We start from the raw sequence: 20,991 nt of genomic DNA, 5'->3' as shown, positions 1-20,991 counted from the left end.
TAGAATGTGTAAGGACAGCACAGGACAGACAGACGTGGAGATCCATGACAGTCAGCCTTCTGGGAAGATGACACGAATGAACATAGCAGGGAGCACAGACTGGGCACCAAGAAGCAGGGAGACTAGGTAAAGACGTCCAAAAGGCCATTTCATAAAGTGCCGCATAGCAGGCTTGTCAGCAAAGTTAGAACCCATTGAATAAAAGGGACAGTAGCAGCATGGATACGAAGTTGGCTGAATGACAGGAAACAGAGTCATGGTGAGCGGTTGTTATTTCGATTGGAGGAAGGTCTATAAGGGGGTTCCCCAGGTGTCAGTGTTAGTACCGCTGCTTTTCTTAATGTATATTAATGACCTAGACAGGGCATAATTTCAAAATTTACAGATGACACAAAACTTGGAAGTATTGTGAACTGTGAGGAGGATAGAGATAGACTTCAAGAGAGTATAGACAGGCTGGTGGAATGGGTGGAGATGTGGCAGATGAAATTTAATGAAGAGAAGTGTGAAGTGCTTTATTTTGGTAGAGAGAAAGAGAAGAGGCAATAAAGAATAAAGGGAACAATTGTAAAGGGAAAGCAGGAGCACAGGGACCTGGGGGTATATGTGAACAAATTATTGAAGGTTGCAGGGCAAGTTGAGAAAGAAGATCCTGGGCTTTACAAATAGGGGAATAGAGTATGAGAACAAGGAAGTTATAATAAACATATATAAAACACTGGTTCAGCCTCAGTTGGAATACTGTGCCCACTTCTGGGCAGCATACTTCAGGAAGGATGTGAAGGCATTAGTGAAGGTGCAGAAAAGATTCACAAGAATGGTTCCAGGGATGAAGAACTTCAGTTATGTGGATAGTTTGGAGAAGCTGGAGCTGTTCTCCTTGGAGAAGAGAAGATTAAGAGGAGAATTGGTAGAGGTGTTCAAAATTATGAGGGGTCTGGACAGAGTAGATGACAGAAGGATCCAGAACCAGAAGACACTAATTTAAGGTGATTGGATAAAAGGAAACAGCAACATGAGGGAAAACTTTTTAATGCAGTGAGTGGTTAGGATCTGGAATGCACTGCCTGAGACAATGGTGGGGTTAGATTCAACCAAGGCCTTCAAAAGAGAATTGGATAATTATATGAAGAGATAAAAAGTGCAGGGAAAAAGGCAGGGGAGTGGGACTAGCTGAGATGCTCTTGCAGAGAGCCGGCACTGACACAATAGGCCGAATGGCCTCTTGGTGTGCTGTAAGCATTCTGTGATTCTATGGGAGCGTTAGGAGGCACAAAGCAAGACAGGTCAAGACTCAATGACAGGAGAAACATGTGCAGTTAGACTGTCCTGGCAGTAGGGCTTTGCTTTGCTTCCCAGATAAGAGTGTGACAACCAGAGAAAATACATTGTGACATAATATAATGATACTGTACAGAGGCCAACTGAATGGGGGCTACAATAAAATGAAATAGACCCAGAGATGGAGTATTAACCTGTACAGACTCATTACTGAAAAGGTTTTCATGGCAATGTTTGAGATTTTACAAGAATTTTTACAATAATTTTTTTTCTCATTTAATGCAGCCAGAGGAATGTTCTCTGAAGGTCAACGGTGGCAAATGATATCTGAATGAAACATTTTGTATTGTTTGTTATATTCATGTGAGTGTTTATTAGTATTATTGCATAGTAGCAGTGCTTCAAAATGTTCTCCAAATATAAGAGGAAGGGTCTACACACCAACATTCTGCATAATAGGGCATAACTTTATAGCAAAATCACCACAAGCAATGTTACAGGAGATGCACAAGTTTTGAAGAATTCCAAATATATTTTTGGAAATGACAACATTGCTGGACCTGGCTATTTCATGAATCTGAGTTTGTTTTCTGTCATAAAACCCTGAAATCAATTGATAAAATCCTAAACATATGGTTCTATAAACAGCCACACTTTGGCAAAAAAGGTTGTTTCTTCCATCCTTTCTTCCTCAAATTATCCATATGCAAACTTGGACGTTCTACTTAATTACTGTGCCATAGACTACGAATGATTCGCTTCCATCGGAAGATCCTCGATTCTGAACAAATATGAAAATAAGACATTAGACTTCTACAGCTTCTCTTTGTTAGTTCATTATGCTAACAAAAATCCACAACTTCAATTAAATTGTTACACTAAGTTTGAAGTGTATACTTATCTACTTACAGCATCTGAAGGTTGCAGGTTGGATTGTTCATCAAGGGTAGAATCTTTGATATAAGCACAATTATATAGTGAGATTAGTATGTTTGGAAGAAAATTATCAAAATGGTACTGTCAGAATATAATTTGTTAATTACCTGGCTTCCTCTTTTGAAAAATGACAGAAGCATAATGAATTTCTTCAGTGTTTGGCTCAGAGTCTGGAATTATGTTACTGAAGTTTGGTTCCCTTTGATCTTTATTGGCTGTGAAGATGAGTTGAATCAATTTTGGAGTTACATAAAGGCTTGAGAAATTCATCAAGTTTTCTATCAATGCCAGCTGTTGGCTCATATTGTAAGGGTTGGTAAGCATAAATGTTTAACCTATTTTATTGCTTTGTATTTTTCCTGTGAGAGACCTACCTCACTTGGGAACTAGGCAATGTGAGGAGTGAATTTATGCAGTTTCTTGCTATAACCTTGGTAAGATGGAATAAAGACAAGCACCACCTCTTGCACGCTTGGCTTATGACTCTTCTTAGGAGCCTATGCTCATCAGAATATACCTCTGCTACAGTCAGCTTCATAGCTAAACTAGAGCCCTTATGGAGCAAACCGTTGGAGTCCTCAGACAGTGATTGCGATGCCTGGACAATACAGTTCATGAAGTGTATCCTGTAGGCTATTGGCTTGCTGTATGCTGCATAGTTTCGCACTACACCACATGGGGCTGCCAATCAACATGACAAGGGAGAAGACATTGATGATACAGTGAATGACTAGAAAGCAGGAGGGGTCCAACAGCTTCTATCAGCTTGCATTGTTGGAAAGCAAACTTTAGCTAAACAGTTTGTGCTCCCTGCATCAAAGTCATGCCCAACATATGTTCCAGTCCTTCCCACCCTACAATTAAACAGTACCTCCACAAACACCAATATTGATATTCATATTAACTAATATTGCAAGCTCACCAGCTACTGCAGTAACACTCTGTGCACGGATCGTATGGTGGTTTTACTGGCTTACAGAAAAACCTATTTCTCACTCTGGTGTCTTTTTTGTGCTCTTTCTCCTACTTTACTGCTACTCCCTTCAGTGGCTGCAGCATGGGATGAGGGAGGCTGCTGTGGACATACTAGCTCATAGAATGCTTGTGGTCATAGAATGTTAGAAGCTCAGGTGCAGACTGTCACTATATGGCCTCTGTCAGGGCAATCTAGCTCAGCCTGCTGTCTGATATCAGAGCATGCAATGGCTCAGATGGTCATGAAAGTGTCATCATGAAAGATGGCATCATGTTCCGTTCCCATCGCATGACCCTCTCTGGTCCTGGCTACATCCCAGCACCTATGAGAGACCAGACTCTAGGAGATCACTGATCCAACTAAAACCACTGTCCATTCTCTCTGTACAAGGCAGATGATCGTTATGCCATGGCCTGTAGGATCTTGGCTTGATCATCCCTTGCTATCAACTCTTCTGGAGGGAGAGGGAGAAGTTTGACCTGCAATGGCCATTCAAGTGACCAAGCATTCCATGACTGATTGCAGACTATTAAGTCATGATGATACTGACACATGTTGGTAGTTGACTTTACCATCCAATCTACCATGTTTCAGAAACTGCCTGTTTGGCAATTGCTGCTGCATTAAAATAATTTCTCTCTTAAGTTCTGAAACCTCCAAGTCTTGCATCTCTATTCTCTTCATAAGGCTAGGATGTGACCTGATCCTCCAGTTAGCTGTTCCCTTGAAATTGCTTGGCACCTCCACCTGCTCACTTCTGTTTGGTGAATCCTCCAGTGCAGTTGCTTAAAAATATCTAAATCATGAAGGCTTGTCAGTGCAAGAGCAAGTGATGGTGCATTATCCTTAAGGTGTTCATCATCATTTCTGCTGGGAGTAGTGCTTGAATCATTGACGGACACCTATGACTCTTACCTGGTTCATTGATCCTCCTGAAATAGCTCATTATTGTTGCAATGATGCACAGAAGTAACACAAGAACCACAAAAACGAGAACATAGTTCAAATAAGCAATCTTATTCCTCCCTGGAAAAAAAACATATGAAGTATTTAGATACAAAATACAAAAAGTGTAGACATTATGAAACAGCTCCTTCACACCAAAACCAGATTAATTAGTACAGACTATTTCCATTATCTACTTCAATTAAAGGATTGGTAAAAATCTTCCGGTCTTCTACCGAACAGTTGAATACCAAAACCTTTACTCTATTTTGAATTGTAAATGATAGGCTTTATTTAAAATAAGTTGACAAAAGGACCCCAATCCCCACTGGATCTCAGTTTTTTAAAATTAAAAGTTGCAAGTTGACTTGTGAAGTTTCATCTGATTCTGGCTAATTTCTTCTCCTATTTTCCTGAATGTTAGCTTTGGAAAGTATTTCACAGGCACTGCATATCCTATGGTACCTGACCCAAATGGACGTTGTTCATATGTAAGCCTTGAAGGTGAATGTTGACAGGGTATTTGCCCTTGAGGAGCTATTGCCATAGCTGAAACTTAACCTGACACCCACAAATTCCTACATCCACTATTGGACAATGATTCGCAATAAGGGCAGCAAACAATTGATTGCTTAGCATGATTAAACCCCCCTCCGTACCCCAACATTTTTTGTAAGTATTGTGTTACTGATATAATGCTTTAGAGCAGGGGTGGACAAACTAAAGCCCATGGGCCTGGGAGTTTTTCATCCGGCCCGCGAGCTGCATTGCCTTGCACCTCAGGAGTTATAGTCTGCCACGCTTGCCTCTACCACTGGGGGGCTGGAAATCATGAACTACAATTCCCAGTGGGCCTAGGCACAACTACTGAGAAGGAGAGAGGGAAATGAGGAGGAAGCAGGAGCTCTCTCCTCCACTTGAAATCCCAGAATTTCCGCTGATGCCTCCTCCGCTATGTGGTTGCACCTCTGTCTGCACTGCCAGGCCTTATCCAATGGCGGGGCTGCAAATGGCCTTTGGGATTTTGCCGGGATATTCGGGACGACAGCAACTCGGATGCTCCCTGAGGAGAACCTTGTTCTTATTTTAAGGAGAAAATTCATAATTAAATTCTGAGCAGAATGATGGAGAGTGAAGTGGACTCGGATGGGAAACGGATGTGAGTAGAAAGATGTGAGCGCTGCAGTTAAACAAAAAGTCTGTTGGAGATTTCCCTTCCTCACATTATTCTGTCTGCTGCAAGTCATTATCATCATTATTATTATTACTATATATGTGTCTTAGTTTATTTCCAGCAGCATCCTTTTTTCTGCAAGAAACTGCTGCTAACTTTTGGAATTGAGTTCCCAACCCTCCTGGAGTCCCCAGCAATCTCCTGGAGGCTGCTGCCAGCAAGCCTCAGAAAGATATTTCAGGTATTTAAAAACTAGAAATTTAGTTTTTGCCTTCTTTTGAACACTTTTGTTTCGAAATGTTAAGGATATTTGTGATGTGGGGCAGGGCTGTTGGAGGCAGTGCATTGTCAAACAATACTATTTTCACAGTGTTAATTGTAAAACAAAACTGTGTTGTCCCTGCTTGAACATGAATTGCTAATTTCTTGAGCATTTATGACCCGCCATACAATGCCCATACTCAGATATGGCCCTCAGGCTGAAAGATTTGTCCACCCTTGCTTTAGAATACTTATAGGGTCCATCAGAACATATCCATCAGAGGGAGTAACCTGAACAAGCATCACCAGAGATATAATTCACCAGCCAGACATACATGTTATAAAAAGTAGTATTGCAAGTGGTGGAAATCTAAATGAAAACAGAAAATGCGGAAATACACACTGTCAGGCTCAGTAATATTATCTCAGCTCCCTCTAACTGTCAGGCTCAGTAATATTATCTCAGCTCCCTCTAACTGTCAGGCTCAGTAATATTATCTCAGCTCCCTCTAACTGTCAGGCTCAGTCATGTTACGTCAGCTCCCTCTTACGGCCAAGCTCAGTAATGTTATCCCAGCTCCTTCTTACACTCAGGTTCATGTCTGTGAGCTCAACTCCCTCTTACTCACAGGTTCAGTAATATTTGCTCAATGCAATGCTACTCTCAGTCTCAGTAATCCAATAATGTCTCATAAATGTCTGATAAATCAGGAGACAAACTCTTTAAAAATCATGAGATTTGGTATAAAAATCATGAGTTGCTATTTTTTTCAATCATAAACCAATATGGATTGACAGTTGGTTTATAAACATCATTAGTGACTTAGTTAATCTCTCACAAGTCATATGAAGCCGCACTTAGTCCCGCAGTTTATCTATCATTATAAAAGCAGACTCTGATTGACCGACAGCTCTCAGGAGGCGGGAATTCTCCAGACCCAATAGAGAAGAGACGAGGGGAGGACAAAGGGTGGGGCGATTGGGTGCATGGAAGAGCAGGGGAGGTGCGCCCAGGGTGTGTCGGGGTTGTTATTGCTGCTGATGTTGGATGTGGGCGGCTGCGGGGCTGGTGCTTGATTTGAGCATTACAGTCAACAGATGGTCCGAAGGGCCTAAAGGGAGGGATGTGTGCTGTCAACATCAGGGACCTGTGGAGTGAATTCAGGGCAATGGCTGGCACGGAGAAACGGTCACAGTCAATGAGGGAAAATGGATTCTGTCGGGGTGAAGGTTGAGACATAGGGTTCTGCGGAATCATAGGGAGAGAAACGGGACGTGGCAATAACATTAGGTGGATTCGAGGAGGATCAAAGATCAGAGATGTTATGTCGATGGTAACAGGAGTAGGAACAGGGGGGAGGGTTGGCATGAATAAATTGATTGTGACACAGTCCAAGGTAATGGGGGGAGGTTAAGGTTATATAGGGATGGGTCAAGGGTGATGGGTGCAGGCTGCAAGCTTTCAGGAGGAGGTTGGAAGGTGGGGAGATTTGTCTTAAATTGTACACAGGCTATTTTTCTCAAACAATAATGCAAACCAAGTGGCCACTCCAGGATTGCAAGATGAGTGGGAGGAGACAAATGATGGTGGGTGGGATTTTACCTGGCTCCAATTCTAAGGCACATAAAAGCGAACTGCTCCTTGCCTTGATGGTTCATTTGACTGGCAACAAAAGGTTGAATTGGAACGCTTTGCTCATTTCATTATTTTAACAGCTGTAGCGACATAGGTCTCGTACACCCTGGGAAGAAGAGCAGAGGGAGTGACTAAGGAGGGCTCTTTTCCTCAACGCATGATGCCTGAACGCCAGCAACAGGCAGAAGAAGAAGGTGAGGATGCTCTAAATAATAACATCCAGGAATGGCCTTATCAAAGACAGGTACTGGCATGCCATCGCATCCTCAGGACAAGAACAAATTATCTTCAAATGTCAGAGAGGCAATGCCATAGATGCCTAAAGATGTCACGTGAAATGGTCACAGAAATTTGTAGGATCCTGCAGCATGACCTGCAACTGTTTGGGTTTAGTGGCATTCTCATGCCTGTTACTCTCAAGGTGACTGCTGCACTCAGTTTTTTTGCTAGCAGGGCCTCCCAGGGATCAACGGGCGACATATGGCATATCACAGTCTGCAACCCATAGGCATAATAAAGAGGTGACCGATGCCCTATTTTTTCATGCCAATTACTTCATCTACTTACCTATAGATGAGGACAGCCAGGCAGCAAAGTCTGTGGCCTTTGGCGCCATCGCTGGGTTCCCTAGAGTGCAAGGGGTGATCGACTGACCTCATGGGGCCATTAGAGCTCCCTGGGATCATCCTGCTGCATTTATGAATCACAAAGGCTCCACTCTTTGAAGGTGCAGCTGGTTTGTGACCACATGGGAAGAATAATACAGGTTTGTGCATATTTCCCAGGGAGTTGTCACAACTCATACATTTTGAGAAACGCGCATAGCTTCCAGGATTTTTTGACGAACCAGCCGAAGTAGATGGCTGGATCCTAGGTGATACATGGCTCATGAAACCAGTGCGGCATCCCCAAAGCACAGCTTAAGAGTGATAAAATGCTGCTCGTGCATCCCCCTTATATCTGTTTTAGGGCCACCGACCCTGAAAACACTCTATTGCCATCGTAAACTTCCCCCCCCCAGCAACCTTGTAACATTTGCCCTTCAACCCTTTCCCACCATCCCCACAGTCAATAAAAAGTATTTCCCCATTCCCCCACCCCTCCCGCCCTGAAATCTGGACTCCTCCCCATCAGTGTCTCGCCTCGGAACTCCATTTGGAGTTCTGAAGGTGCGCAAATTGCCCATAACATCGCCATGGGATGGCCAGGTAAGTTTAACATTTATCTTAATGCATTTTAATATTGAAATGAAGGCCCCACCGCTAGGTGATGGGGGTGGGTGGGGGGGGTCACCTTGAGGCCTCGCCGCCACCAGAAATATACGGCAGGGCCTTCTCGGTGTCGTGGATCGTGGCGGGCCTCTCCCGCAAATATTTTACGGGCCTTCCCGTCACCATCCACGGCGTCGAGGGGCTGATAAAATCAGGCCCTACATGTGGCAACATTCTGCACGTGGAGGAACAGGAAGAACACCAGTCCTTCTCAGATGAGGATGACTATGAAGAGGGTGAGCAGGAGGACAACAAGGCAAATGATGCCGTTATAAATATGAGGGCCATGGAGAGATAAGCAATGGACATCAGCGAAAACCTCATATTTGCATGTTTCAGCCAACATTGAGCCACTTCATAAAGGAACGTTTGGAGGGGAAAAATAATTCTCCAAATATGTTCACATATGCCTGAGGTCTTATTCATTGCTGTAATCAAAAAGAAGGGCGCTTCTGACAACAACACATGAACCTGCAGTGGAGACATGTCTAACGGCCTGTCCGCTCTAAACTTCATTAAAAGTAATTTGCGTCTCTATTGGAAAAATTATCCTGCATCAAGGCATTAACCCGCACACATAGGAAGCTACAACATTGCAGCACTTTGATGTGACCTGCAGATCAAATCTTCTCTGGGCTACGATGGAACCGAAAACACACCAATGCAAGGAAAGTAAGTGGGTGACCACAGATCCATGAATGTAAGGCATGCTGGTAGCGAATAAAGTGAAAAATCTGCAAATGGCAAACAGCCATCATTGAATACTGAAGGCTTAAATAGCAACGATAAATGGGCACTGGACACTTTCTGAAATGCTTTGCAAGCGTCAATGCATTCCTGCCATAGACCTCCAACAAACATTTGCCTTTTCAGATTTCCAGCATCTGCAGTATTTTGCTTTTATAACATTTTCCTTTTCAATTCAAACAAAGCAAATGGTTTACAAAAGTGTGTCAAACATTAAAGTAAATAAAAATATATTTAAACTTCTGCAATATGTGCACAATATTTACAGCACCCATGTTACTTTGGACTCAAAACTGTTTCTTTTTATGTTTTCTAGCACTACATGTCAACATTAGCAGCTGAGGTGGAGGTAGTCTGCTTAGTGCACTGCCCCGTGCTGTGGATGACTGGCGGGCGTCCTCTGGAGGAAGAGCCTTGATGGCTCAATCCTACTGGGGGTTGGCAGCACTGGTGCTTGAGTATCCCCCTTGTGTTCGCCTGCTAGAGGCAAGGGTTCAATGTCAGCGGGAGGACAAGACGCTGCTTACCCTGGGGGTGTCCTGAGAAGAAGGCCCTGGGGCAGCTGGCACGCGCTTATCCTCCATCTGGATGGATAATGGCATCTGCCTGTCTCCATGAGAGGAAGGAGCATCCAGAGGGAGGTTTAGGTTCCTCACCCCCTCTCACTTAGAATGATGCATGGAGCCCATAGCTGCAGCAATGGAGTGCAGGTCAGAGCGGATATGGCTCAAGTGTTCAAGCAGACTCGCCATGGAGCTCACCAAACTCATGACTGAGGAAGCAATAAGCTCATATGTCTGGGACATGGCAGACATCATGGCTTGCATGGACTCCTCCGTGGCATGCACAAAGCCACAGATGGCCTCAGGCATCTCTGACATATTTTCTACATGGCTTTGCTGCACATCCAGCAGACTTCTTGTCGCAACAAACATGGGGCTGAGCAGGGGCCTGATCCCCAGCAGTCCTCCGATAGTCAGGCTGAAGTGTTGTGGATGATGGGGAGTGGACCAGGGGGTCACGGAGGGGATGGTCCCTTCAAAATGCTTACAGGGGAGGGGAGGGGAGGATGTGTTTGGTGGTGGCGCATCACGCTGGAGGTGGTGGAAATGGTGGAGGATAATCCATTGAATACAGAGGCTGGTGGGGTGGGAGGTGAAGACAAGGGGAATCCTATCATGGTTGTTGAAGGGAGGAGAAGGGGCAAGAGCAGAGGTGTGGAAAATAGAATGGACATGGTTGAGGGCCATATCAACCATGTTGGGGTGAATCCTCAGTTGAGGAAAAAGGAAGACATATGGGTTGCACTAGTATGGAAGGTTGCATTGTCGGAATAGATGTGACAGAGAAACTGGGAGAATGGAATAGAGTCCTTAGAGAAAATGAGGTGTGAGGAAATGTAGTTGAGGTAGCTGTGGGAATGTGTGGGCTTATAGTGAATATTTATTGATTGTCTTCATTTCTGGAGATAGGCTGAGAAGTCAAGGAAGTGAAAGGAAAAGTTGGACATGGACAATGTGAAGGTGAGAGAAGGATGGAAACTGAAAGCAAAGTTGATAAAATTTTCCAGTTCAGAGCAAGAGCAGGAAACGGTACTGATAGAGTAATCAATGTACTCGAAAAAGAGGTGAGGTGGTGTGGTAGCAGTTTTGCTGACCTTGGGGTCTACAGCTCTTTGCTTTAATGACTCGTTTGTCTGCAGCAACCTGCTAAGCAAAACCGCAACCCACACAGACGTTATCAACAGGCAAATGTGGTATCTGGAGTATGCATTAACTTAAGGAAAATAATAGTACATTATGTACAGCCTTATGCGAAGCTGACCTCGGATTCTGCATGGTGTATAGTCACGTAGGCCGTCCTGTGCTTAACTTGTGGTTTTGTAACTAATTGGGAAACTGTCAGCTCGGCATCTGTTGTACTATATAAATCCGCGGAGATCTGGAGCGCTTTGGAGTAGCACCGGACCGTGATTAGGAAAGGTGTGCTCCCCATGATATCATGCAATAAAATTTGTTAATGCTCAAGGACTGAGTCCGGAGAATTTCTTTGACAATCAAATTTCTTCAACAATCTGGCGTAGTCGGCAGGATCCCTTAATTACGGGATCCTGAGAGAACCTAAAGTATAGAACCGGCTGGCTGCATGATCCTGACCTGAGTCCACAGGCTGATCCCAAGTTAGGGAAAGACGCTGTGACAAGACGGAACTGGAAAGACCGCTGCTGTACAATGCCGGGAATAGTAATCAATTAAGGTGACCTTGAGGGATTGACAACGGCGCCAGTGCAAGTTTGTCTTTGTTTTGTTTGTTGTTCATTTCTCCACAGATCGTAGATCCGCGATTCGGAACTGAGGAAGTGATCAAAGGGTCCGACGATGGGGTCGATGAGTTCTAAACATAAGAAAGAAGGGCCGCCCCCAGGGACAAGTAAACCATGTCCCGCTGAGAAGGGTGGCCCACGTCCGTTTGCCCCCTCGAGGAAGACGCAGAAACGCCACGGTAAATACGTGCAATGTAAAACGAAGGTAGGAGACCCCCTGGTTCCACCAGGGTCACCGGCTGATATTGTTTGGAGGGAGACAGGTGAGAGTAGATATGTTATTCCTTTCACCTCCGATCTATATGGGTGGTCCCACGGCAACTGGCCTTATGGAGGCTCCCTTAAATTGGAAAAGATTGATTACTGGAGGACATGTGTTGAGAGTGGGTGCGGCGACCCCTCCTGGGATAATGCTTACACGCTCCGGTGTTTAGATAAATTTAAAGAATTGCGAAAGGCCATCAGCTCCTAAGCCTGAAGAAAGAAGAAAATCATTGACAAAGTTTACGGCAGAGTGACATAAAAGACTATGTTTTAGAGTAAAAACAAGTTACTGTGTCTTTGATTCGAATGTTTGAATGTTGGAAGCGTCCACGAATGAATTGAATGTCTGGGATGTACAGCTTGTGTTCTGTACAAATTGTGTTCGTAGAACTGACTGTCATTAACTCTTTGCTGTCTGGCTTTAATGTTGAAAGCATCAGTCTATTAAGTTGTTTGGAATTGAATGAGTGTGAAAAGTGATTGTTGAGTGTGTTCATTTCGATTTAAGATTGTGCACCCAGGAATGGGATATAAACTTGACTTATATTTTAAGTTAAAGTTTTATTATTTTAAAAGTTGGTTTTGCAACTGTGAAAAGGCAATGAACAATTTTCTAAGAGATAAGCTTCAGCCTTGAAGGTCTGAAGATGTTTGGCAGAAATCCAATTTGAAGTTTACAACTCCTGCTTTAATTGGAGTTCCAGTTTAAAATCTGTTCTAGTTTCTGGAGTTTAAATTAAAGACATGTTTTATTGACTGTTTTAAGTAGCAAATGTCAGGAATTGGATATTGTTTAAGAGAGAGATGGATAAACAAAGGAGATATAGGAAAGATTCTGCCTGTTTAAAAAGCTGGTGTTAAATCTTTTGTTATAAGAATGTTAAATAACTTTTTCTTTAGTTTTTGGTTTTATTACAGTCATTTGAAAAGGCGCCTGAAGAACAAGAAAAATGACGTAATTTACCTATCTTTTAAAATAAGCACGTGCTATTCTGTTCTGTGTGTAGTTAATAAGTATTATAAGTTAATAAAGTCTGAATTAAATTAATACTGTTAAGGTTAATTGACCTGTTAAGTTGAAAAACTGGAAATTTCATTTGTGGCCACAATGAACTTTCAAGTTTATTATGTCAAGTTTTGGAGAAGCCTTCAGTTCCGGACACAAGACTCGTTCATATAACATTGGCAGTTTTGGTTTTTAAATATTTATTGCAGTGAATTGGAATTTGGAATCATCTTTGTTATAAAAAAAATCCTGGCATTAGAAACCTCTTACAAAAGATGCTAAAAATTTGAAAACAATTGCAGTTTGATCTAAAATGTTGTCTTTCCTGAAGTATATGTTTTCCTTTGAAGTTGATAATGTTACTAATGATTTTGTTGTTTTCAAATCCTAAGGATACCAAAAGGATTGAAAAAAAATGTTTAAAATGGACAGTAGTTCTTTTCGATCAGAAAGGAAAGGTTACGTAAAGTGACGCAGCTGAGAATGTTTTGCTCCGCCCCCTTGGAGACAAACAAAGAACTTAACCCTGCTACAGCTTTTTGCATTGCTGAGAGTAAAATTAATACATATTGGACATTGTTAAATTTTAAATTTCTAAATTGACAGATATAAGTGGACAAATTAACCCATTGGGCTCAGGGGCAGGGCCACAATGGATTCTTTGTGTTTTTTTTTAAGCAGGTGACGGCAGGTTCCAAGGCCATGAGAGAACTGATGCCACAGCAAGAGATCCAACAGCTTTGAGAATTTAAGAATTTAATTGCAGACATCAAATGCCATAGCATCTTTATCAATGAGACAAAGTGCTTGAGAAGGAGAGATAGTTGCAAGCACTTCTGTCTTTAACGTACAAAAAGTACAACCAAGTCTGGGCATAAGAAATTGGAATCAATAAACAAAATTTAATTGATATGAGTGGATATTTAAAGCACTCAAAGGGAAATTTATCTGATATTTAAGAGGACAATCAAAGTTTTAGAAAATAAAAAAAACAAAACAGTCTAAGTGGTTTACTGTGTTGGATATTAGCATTGGGTTCTTTAAGTTTACGTTCCAGGAACAACAGTTCACCTGGATGTGTCTCAACAATTGATCGATATCCCACCTTCCTCCAGAAGGTCAGAGTGAAAGTTAAGCTGAAAAAGGCACAGATAATGAAGGAAAAGGTTTCTTATTTGGGAATAGTAGTAATACAGGGAAAGCATGAGATAGAGCAAAAGTGAGTGCAGACAATCCTCGAACTCCCCCTAGCGCAAGATATTAAAGCTCTAAAAAAAAAGGACAGTTCCTATTCCAGGTTGTGAGATTAAACAGACAAAAAGCACCAACCCCCACGATTACCCCCACATCCGAATTACCGACGAGTAAGGTTACGACTCAGCAGTCATAAGTGACTGGTCTCCCTTGCTCTGCCTTAACTGCAGGACCAGAAAATGGACTTGCGATAATAAAAACTAATAAAATTGTATATGATTATATAAAGCTTGAGTTGGTACCGGTATTATTGAATATCTCAGATTGGAGGCAAATTGATGCAGGACAGGTGCCAGTTTGGATCAATGACACCCAGTTGGAGGACTTAGCTAGTCACACAAATGATAAAATTACCAGGTGCCAACTCAGAAAACTTAAGGTATGGAAAGGTCAGGAGTGTGTAAATACAGGATCTATGAGTATTGGAGTAGTGTTGGGAATACCTGTAATTCTGAGATAAGTTAGGGATGCAATTATACAAAGTAGAAAATATAGGGGTGATGAGAGGAAAAGATTACATAAAATACTATGATATATTACCCTATGTTATGGAAATGTTATGGAAATTGGAAAAGAGGTAATTGGAACAACATTGTCCATTGTCTGAGTGTAGTCTGGAAAACCAGGTGGTCATATGTCCTCATCCTATAAATAAAATGGCAGAATCAAAATGTGGATTTAATGCCGCTGTAAATTGCACCATGGAGACTAGGAAAGCATTGTCGGAGCTAACCCATGTGGCCTATATGGAAAAGGGGAGATATTGCTTAACCACCACAGCGAAGGAGTACCAGTATGGACATAAACGGACTTGGCCGGTGAGCAACAGTACATTTTGGTTCAACCCACAAATACCAACCCGAGTAGGGAAGATGGAGTTGGTAGAGATACATAAACAAAAGACAGAAACGATAACTGTGACAAAAAGTATTAAGGAGGATTTGACAAATTACCTCCAGGACTATGAATATACTATTCAGCCATTGCCCACTGGCTTGGGTAAAGAGAGACAGCAGCGAGAAGTCATTGCTGTAGTGTACTACAATCTGGAACAACAGTCGAAGATGCTACAAGATGAGATTGACGAGATAAATGGCAGGAGAACTTATGGAACTGGGGGTCAGACGTGCAGATACACCCCTGGTTTAGAATTATCTCCCATGTCCTGATAGTGGTTTTGGATATCATAGTGTTATATGTGACCTACTTAATTTGGCAACTTTAGAAATTAATTAGGCAATGTAAGAGGATGTATGAACACAGGTTGGACAACTACCCAAAAAGCAATTAGTGTTCGAACTTGCTCTGTCAAAGGAGGGACAATTAGTTATGCCATAAAAGGGTAATTGTATAACCTTTTCATATATACTTAAAATGAATTAATGAATGATCAATGTACTCTAAGAATGGAATTGTATTATGTTTGTACAATCGATTATGTAACAGTGATGCTTAAATGAAATTGTAATTGTACAAGTGTACCACCTTTTATGTTGTAAACAAGTAATTGAAGCCCCTGCAAAACTTATGCCTTTACAGAGTTTCCGCAGGCCCCTCTTGTGGCACAAGCAGGCAACGTATTGAGTGTGACCCCTCCGGGTGTTGAAGGCTGTTTCTAGACAAATAGAGACCATCAAAGGCACCTAGGTGGGATCAAGGGAAGGATTCTTAAAAGTGTTTTGAAGAATCAAAGGGGGGACTGTGAGAACAGAATTTTAAGAACAGAATTTTATGGGGACATTTAAGATGAAATAATTAATCAATCATGTATTGCTAACAAGCTAGCTTCAGTGCTGCAGGGAGGGACAGCTTATCAGAAATGATTTCATAACTTCAGGGCTGCAGAGGCAACTTGGCCTTGCAGCTGGTACAGCGCAATAGCAGAGAGAGACATTGTGCTTCAGCAACACTCTTCTTATCTCATCACCCAGACATGACAGATTCCTAAGGAACAGTTAGTGTGAGAAACATACCGACCAGGCAAACCCACGCCCCTTGTCCGAGGGTGGCTCAGCCTAACGTTCCCAGGGAGATAGGGGAATAAGAAACTGCTTGAGGAGAGGATGACAAGGCAGTGCCCCAATCAGACCCTGAGGACTACCCTTCTGATTCCGAGCCTCCACCGCCGGATAATCCCCCAGGACCTGCTCCTTTGATCTTATGATCAAAAAGGAGGGATTGTGGTAGCAGTTTTGCTGACCTTGGGGTCTACAGCTCTTTGCTTTGATGACTCATTTATCTGCAGCAACCTGCTAAGCAAAACCGCAACCCACACAGACGTTATCAACGAGCGAATGTGGTATCTGGAGTATGAATTAACTTAAGGAAAATAATAGCTCGTTATGTACAGCCTTATGCGAAGCTGACCTCGGATTCTGCATGGTGTATAGTCATGTAGGCCGTCCTGTGCTTATCTTGTGGTTTTGTAACTAATTGGGAAACTGTCAGCTCGGCATCTGTTGTACTATATAAATCCGCGGAGATCTGGAGCGCTTTGGAGTAGCACCGGACCGTGATTAGGAAAGGTGTGCTCCCCATGATATCATGCAATAAAATTTGTTAATGCTTAAGGTCTGAGTCCAGCGAATTTCTTTGACAATCAAATTTCTTCAACAGGTGGGGAGCTGTGTCGGACTGGAACAAGGAATGATCCACATATCCACAAAAAAGCAGGCATAGCTAGGACCCATGGAGGTACCTATAACAATGCCTTTTATTTGGAGGAAGTGAGTGGAGTTGAAGGAGAGGTTGTTCCATATGAGAAAAAAGTGGAGCCAGGCAGAGGAGGGTGGTGGTGGATGGGAACTGGTTGGGCTTCTGTTCTGGGAAGAAGCAGAGAGCCCTCAGACCATCATGGTGGGGAATGGAGGTGCAGAGGGATTGGACATCCATGGTGTAAAGGAGACAGTTAGGACCAGGAAACTGGAAACTGCTAAAATGACAAAGGGGATCGGAAGTCATGGATGTAGGTGGGAAAAGAAAAATAGAGTTAAGGTAGGAAAAAAATCAGTTCAGTGGGCCCGGAACGGGCTGAAACGATGGGTTACCAGGGCAGTCCTGTTTGAGGATTTTGGGAAGGAGGTGGAAGTGGGCTGTTCAGGATTGGGAGGCTATGAGACTGGGGGCTGTGGAGGGAAGAACTCCAGAGGAGATGAGGCCAGGGACTGTCCTGGATACAATGGCTTGATGTTTGGTGGTGGGGTCATGCTCCAGGGAGGAAGTGTCAGAGAGTTGGCATTCGGCCTCTGCTAGGTCAAGGTCAGTATGCCAAGAAACAACAGCAGCACCCTTGTCAGCAGGTTTGATGACAATGCTGCAAAAATCAAATTGCGTTTTAATTACAACCTAACTCAAGAATAAAGTAGACCGCAAACCCCTGGAGGTGTAGGGTTGAATCCTGACTCCACATTCAGGCTACATTTTGCATGATTCTATTTAGTTCTGCTCTCCACATGGAACCTCACTGGCAGCAAGTGCAGAAATAGAGATGTTAGTCAATTTTGTAATTGCACTTGCTATTCGAGGAGTAATGGAAACAGAGCCTAGCAATATCATCCTACCACCATATCACAACAGCATCGCTGTTTCTGGGTATAGCAGCATAGTGGTTATGTGACAGGACTAGCAATCCAGTGGCTTGGACTAATGTTCCAGAAACGTGAGTTTAAATCCCACCAAAGCAGCTGGGGAATTTAAAATTCAATTGATTATGTTACAACCGAGGTGGGAGGAGTGCACTGTTTATTCTAGTCCCACGTCCCCACAGGACACAACATATATTTAAATTTTCCCACTTACCAATACAGTCAATCATATACTCTATTTTTCCCAGAATAAAACACACCAACTAGGTTTCTTTAATAAACAACAAAATTATCAGTTTATTATAAAGCAAGTCTTAACCATTCATAAAGTAAAACATACAGACATATTAAAATATTAAAGCCCCTTATTTATCCTAGCCCTCATACACACACATGCATACATAGATACACACCAGTTAACTGGGGAAAAAATCAAAGGGATTTTTGTTTTCAGCTGTTACAAAGAAATAGAAGGAATATTAAAATAAAAACACTTCGTCTGAAAAGAAGGTATGGAAAGATATCCTTTGTTTCGGTGAGGTGTCCCAAATGTGTGTCAATGGCCGTCAATGGGATCTTCCTAGAACAACTCTTACCAGGTGATGTTGATGATGATTTTGGGGAGGCTTTCCAAGAGATGCAGCTACAGAGGCTCCAAATAGGTCTCCCAGCACAAATGCAGCAACAATGTTTCAGCTGCAAACATTCAATGCAAGGTTCCTTCAGACATGCAGGGTTTCTTCAAATACAGGAGCAAATAGGATTCTGGCACACTGGAAATACAGGGTTTCCTTTCAAGAGAGAGAGATGAGCTGGTATTCTTTTCTGTTTCAGGTAACAACAAAGAACAACTGGCTGTTGTAATAGTTCAAACTGAAACTAAAACTTTCCAGAAAGCAAGCCTCCTGACAACCATAAATCTTGGCTTATCATTTCTTTGTAAACATCTCCCCAAGTCAAAAACAACCCCTGCTGGTTTATTTGAAAACAGGTGCCTTCCAGTAACTGTTTATGGTTCAAACTCAGTCCAAATCTTCTGGTGACCTCCTTTAAAAAAAAACACCCAAAGTTCCAGTATCTATGGAATCCTTTTCAGTTTTAAAACACAAATTCTCAAAATTTCACAAAAAAGGAAATACTCATAATAATTAAATAAAATATGGAATAAAAAGCTATTATCAGTAATATTGATCATGAAAATACCAAATTGTCATTAAAAACTCACCAGTCTTTGAAGGAAGAAAATCTGCTGTCCTTACCTGGTCTGGCCTATATGTGACTCCAGACCTACAGCAATGTGGTTGACTCTTAACTGGCCTCTGAAATGGCCTAACAAGCCTCTCAGTTGTATCAAAACCACTATGAAAAAGTCTAATGAAAATAAATCTGGATGGACCACCTGGGATCAACCTAGATATTGGACACATCTAAGGCCCAGTAATGCTGCAAAGTCCTCCTAACTAACATCTGGGAACTTGTGCCAAATCATGGCAAGCTGCCAAATAAACTAATCTAGCAATAGCCTGACATAAACATACTCATACTATCACACCTTTTAGACGTCTCAAACTCCTCTATCACCATAATAAAATAATAAAAGTAAAATACTGCAGATGCTGGAAATCTGAAATAAAAACAAGAAATGCTGGAAATACTCAGCAGGTCTGGCAGCATCTGTGGAGAGAGAAGCAGAGCTAACGTTTCAGGTCAGTTCAGTGACACTTTATCAGAACTAATTAGTCCTCCACCACCATCCCTGGGTATGTCCTGTCCCACGGACACTGTGGTATATAGTCGGAAAGAAGTGAGTCTGGGAGTCCTCAACATTGACTCCAGACCCCGTGAGGTCTCATGACATCAGGTCAAACATTGACAGGATTATAATCCTGGGCTAGTAATCCTGCTGATTAATACATAGGACCCTCCCTCAGCTCATGAAACAGTGCTTCTCCATAAAAGAAGCACTGAGGGCAACAATGCACAGAATGTACACTGGGTGGGGGACTTCAATGTCCATCACCAAGAGTAGCACCACTACTGACCAAAATGGCTGAGTCCTTGTCACGTATACCTGAAGTGCAATGATGCAAATTATGGACTAACTCCGAAGAGTTATGAAAAACTTACTTTGTCTTGTAAAAATAAACCTTTATTTTAAAAAGTGAACAATGGTCCAAAATGGCACCAAAGAAAAAGGGATTGTTCTTTATTATTCAAATTGTCTGACAAAGAGAAAGGACAAAATCTGCAAAGCTAAGAGGTATCAATTGCACCCCATCCTAAAACATTGCAGAATTGAATGTCTTCTTCTGAAACAAAGAAGTTGTGAAGTAGTCACCGTGGAACAGAGATCAGAATGTTTCCTACCAGGAGGTGAGAAGTAACACAACTTTACCTTTCAAAAAAAGACAGCCTAAAGAGAGAGAGCCAGAGAGAGAGAGAAACAGATTGTTTTCCAGCAAGCCAGAAGGCGCGTGCTCTGCTGTAGAATCCAGCATCTACATTAGACAGCAGTGATCTAGAAGCGACCCAACATCTTCAACTGAACTTTCAATCAACCTACAATCATCTCAGGCCTGCATTGAGAACCTGATTTTCAAGAGAATTCAGCAGGTTTATCGTGTACTCCTCTCCCACTAAAAAATCACGTTCCTTTTTCCCCTCTCTATCTGTCTCTTCGTGTGTGTGTGTATGTGTGTGTGTGTGTGTGTGTGTGCAGTTGCGACAATTTCGGGATAAACTGTATTGATGTCACTGTCTGTTTATTTGAAAAATAAACCACCAAGGCGTTAAACCCTAATAAAAAAAGCACATTTGCTCCGGTCAGGTGGGGAGTTGAACAGTGGAAACCACCCACATTGCACTACGTGGCCATAACATCCTGAAGGACATATCTTCAAGAATGGGCTCGTGGCAGGTGGTGTTAGAACCAACAAGAGAGAAAAACCTATTTAGCTTCATTTTCATCAATCTACCTGTGGCAGATGCACCTGTCCATGACAGTATTGGTAGAAGTAACCACTGCACAGTCCTTGTGGAGACAAAATCCTGACTTAATGCTGAGGACACCCTCCGTTGTGTTGTATTATATTACCATTATGCTAAATGAGATAGTTTCAAAATAGATCTAACAGTTCATAACTGGGAATCCATAAGGCCTTGTGGGCCATCATTAGCAGCAGAACTGTATTCATCTATAATCTGTAACCACATGGCCCAGCATATCCCTCCCTCTATCCCTCCCATCAAGCCAAGGGATCAACCCTGGTTCTATGAGCAGTGTGGAAGAGCATGCCAGGAGTAGCACCATGTGTATCTAAAAATAAGGTGCTA

At 42.4% G+C, this 20,991-nt stretch overlaps 1 protein-coding gene across 1 annotated transcript in view; it reads right to left on the bottom strand.

The window, feature by feature from the left end:
• Positions 1-1,637: 1,637 nt before the first annotated feature.
• The window catches only part of LOC137375658 (uncharacterized), a 66,947-nt gene continuing 47,593 nt past the window's right edge, over positions 1,638-20,991 (bottom strand). Inside the window, exons 7-10 of the mRNA XM_068043046.1 lie at positions 4,109-4,219; positions 2,325-2,432; positions 2,191-2,234; positions 1,638-2,062 (exon numbers count right to left, since the gene is read on the bottom strand). Of these exons, the coding sequence (XP_067899147.1) occupies positions 2,003-2,062; positions 2,191-2,234; positions 2,325-2,432; positions 4,109-4,219 (323 nt within the window). The 3' untranslated portion in view covers positions 1,638-2,002. The remainder of the gene's footprint in view (positions 2,063-2,190; positions 2,235-2,324; positions 2,433-4,108; positions 4,220-20,991) is intronic.

This window comes from Heterodontus francisci, chromosome 12, assembly GCF_036365525.1.
Source record: "Heterodontus francisci isolate sHetFra1 chromosome 12, sHetFra1.hap1, whole genome shotgun sequence".
Taxonomy (NCBI): Eukaryota; Metazoa; Chordata; class Chondrichthyes; order Heterodontiformes; family Heterodontidae; genus Heterodontus; species Heterodontus francisci.
The sequence above is the reverse complement of the archived record's forward strand: the minus strand, read 5'-3'. Positions and strand labels throughout refer to the sequence as shown.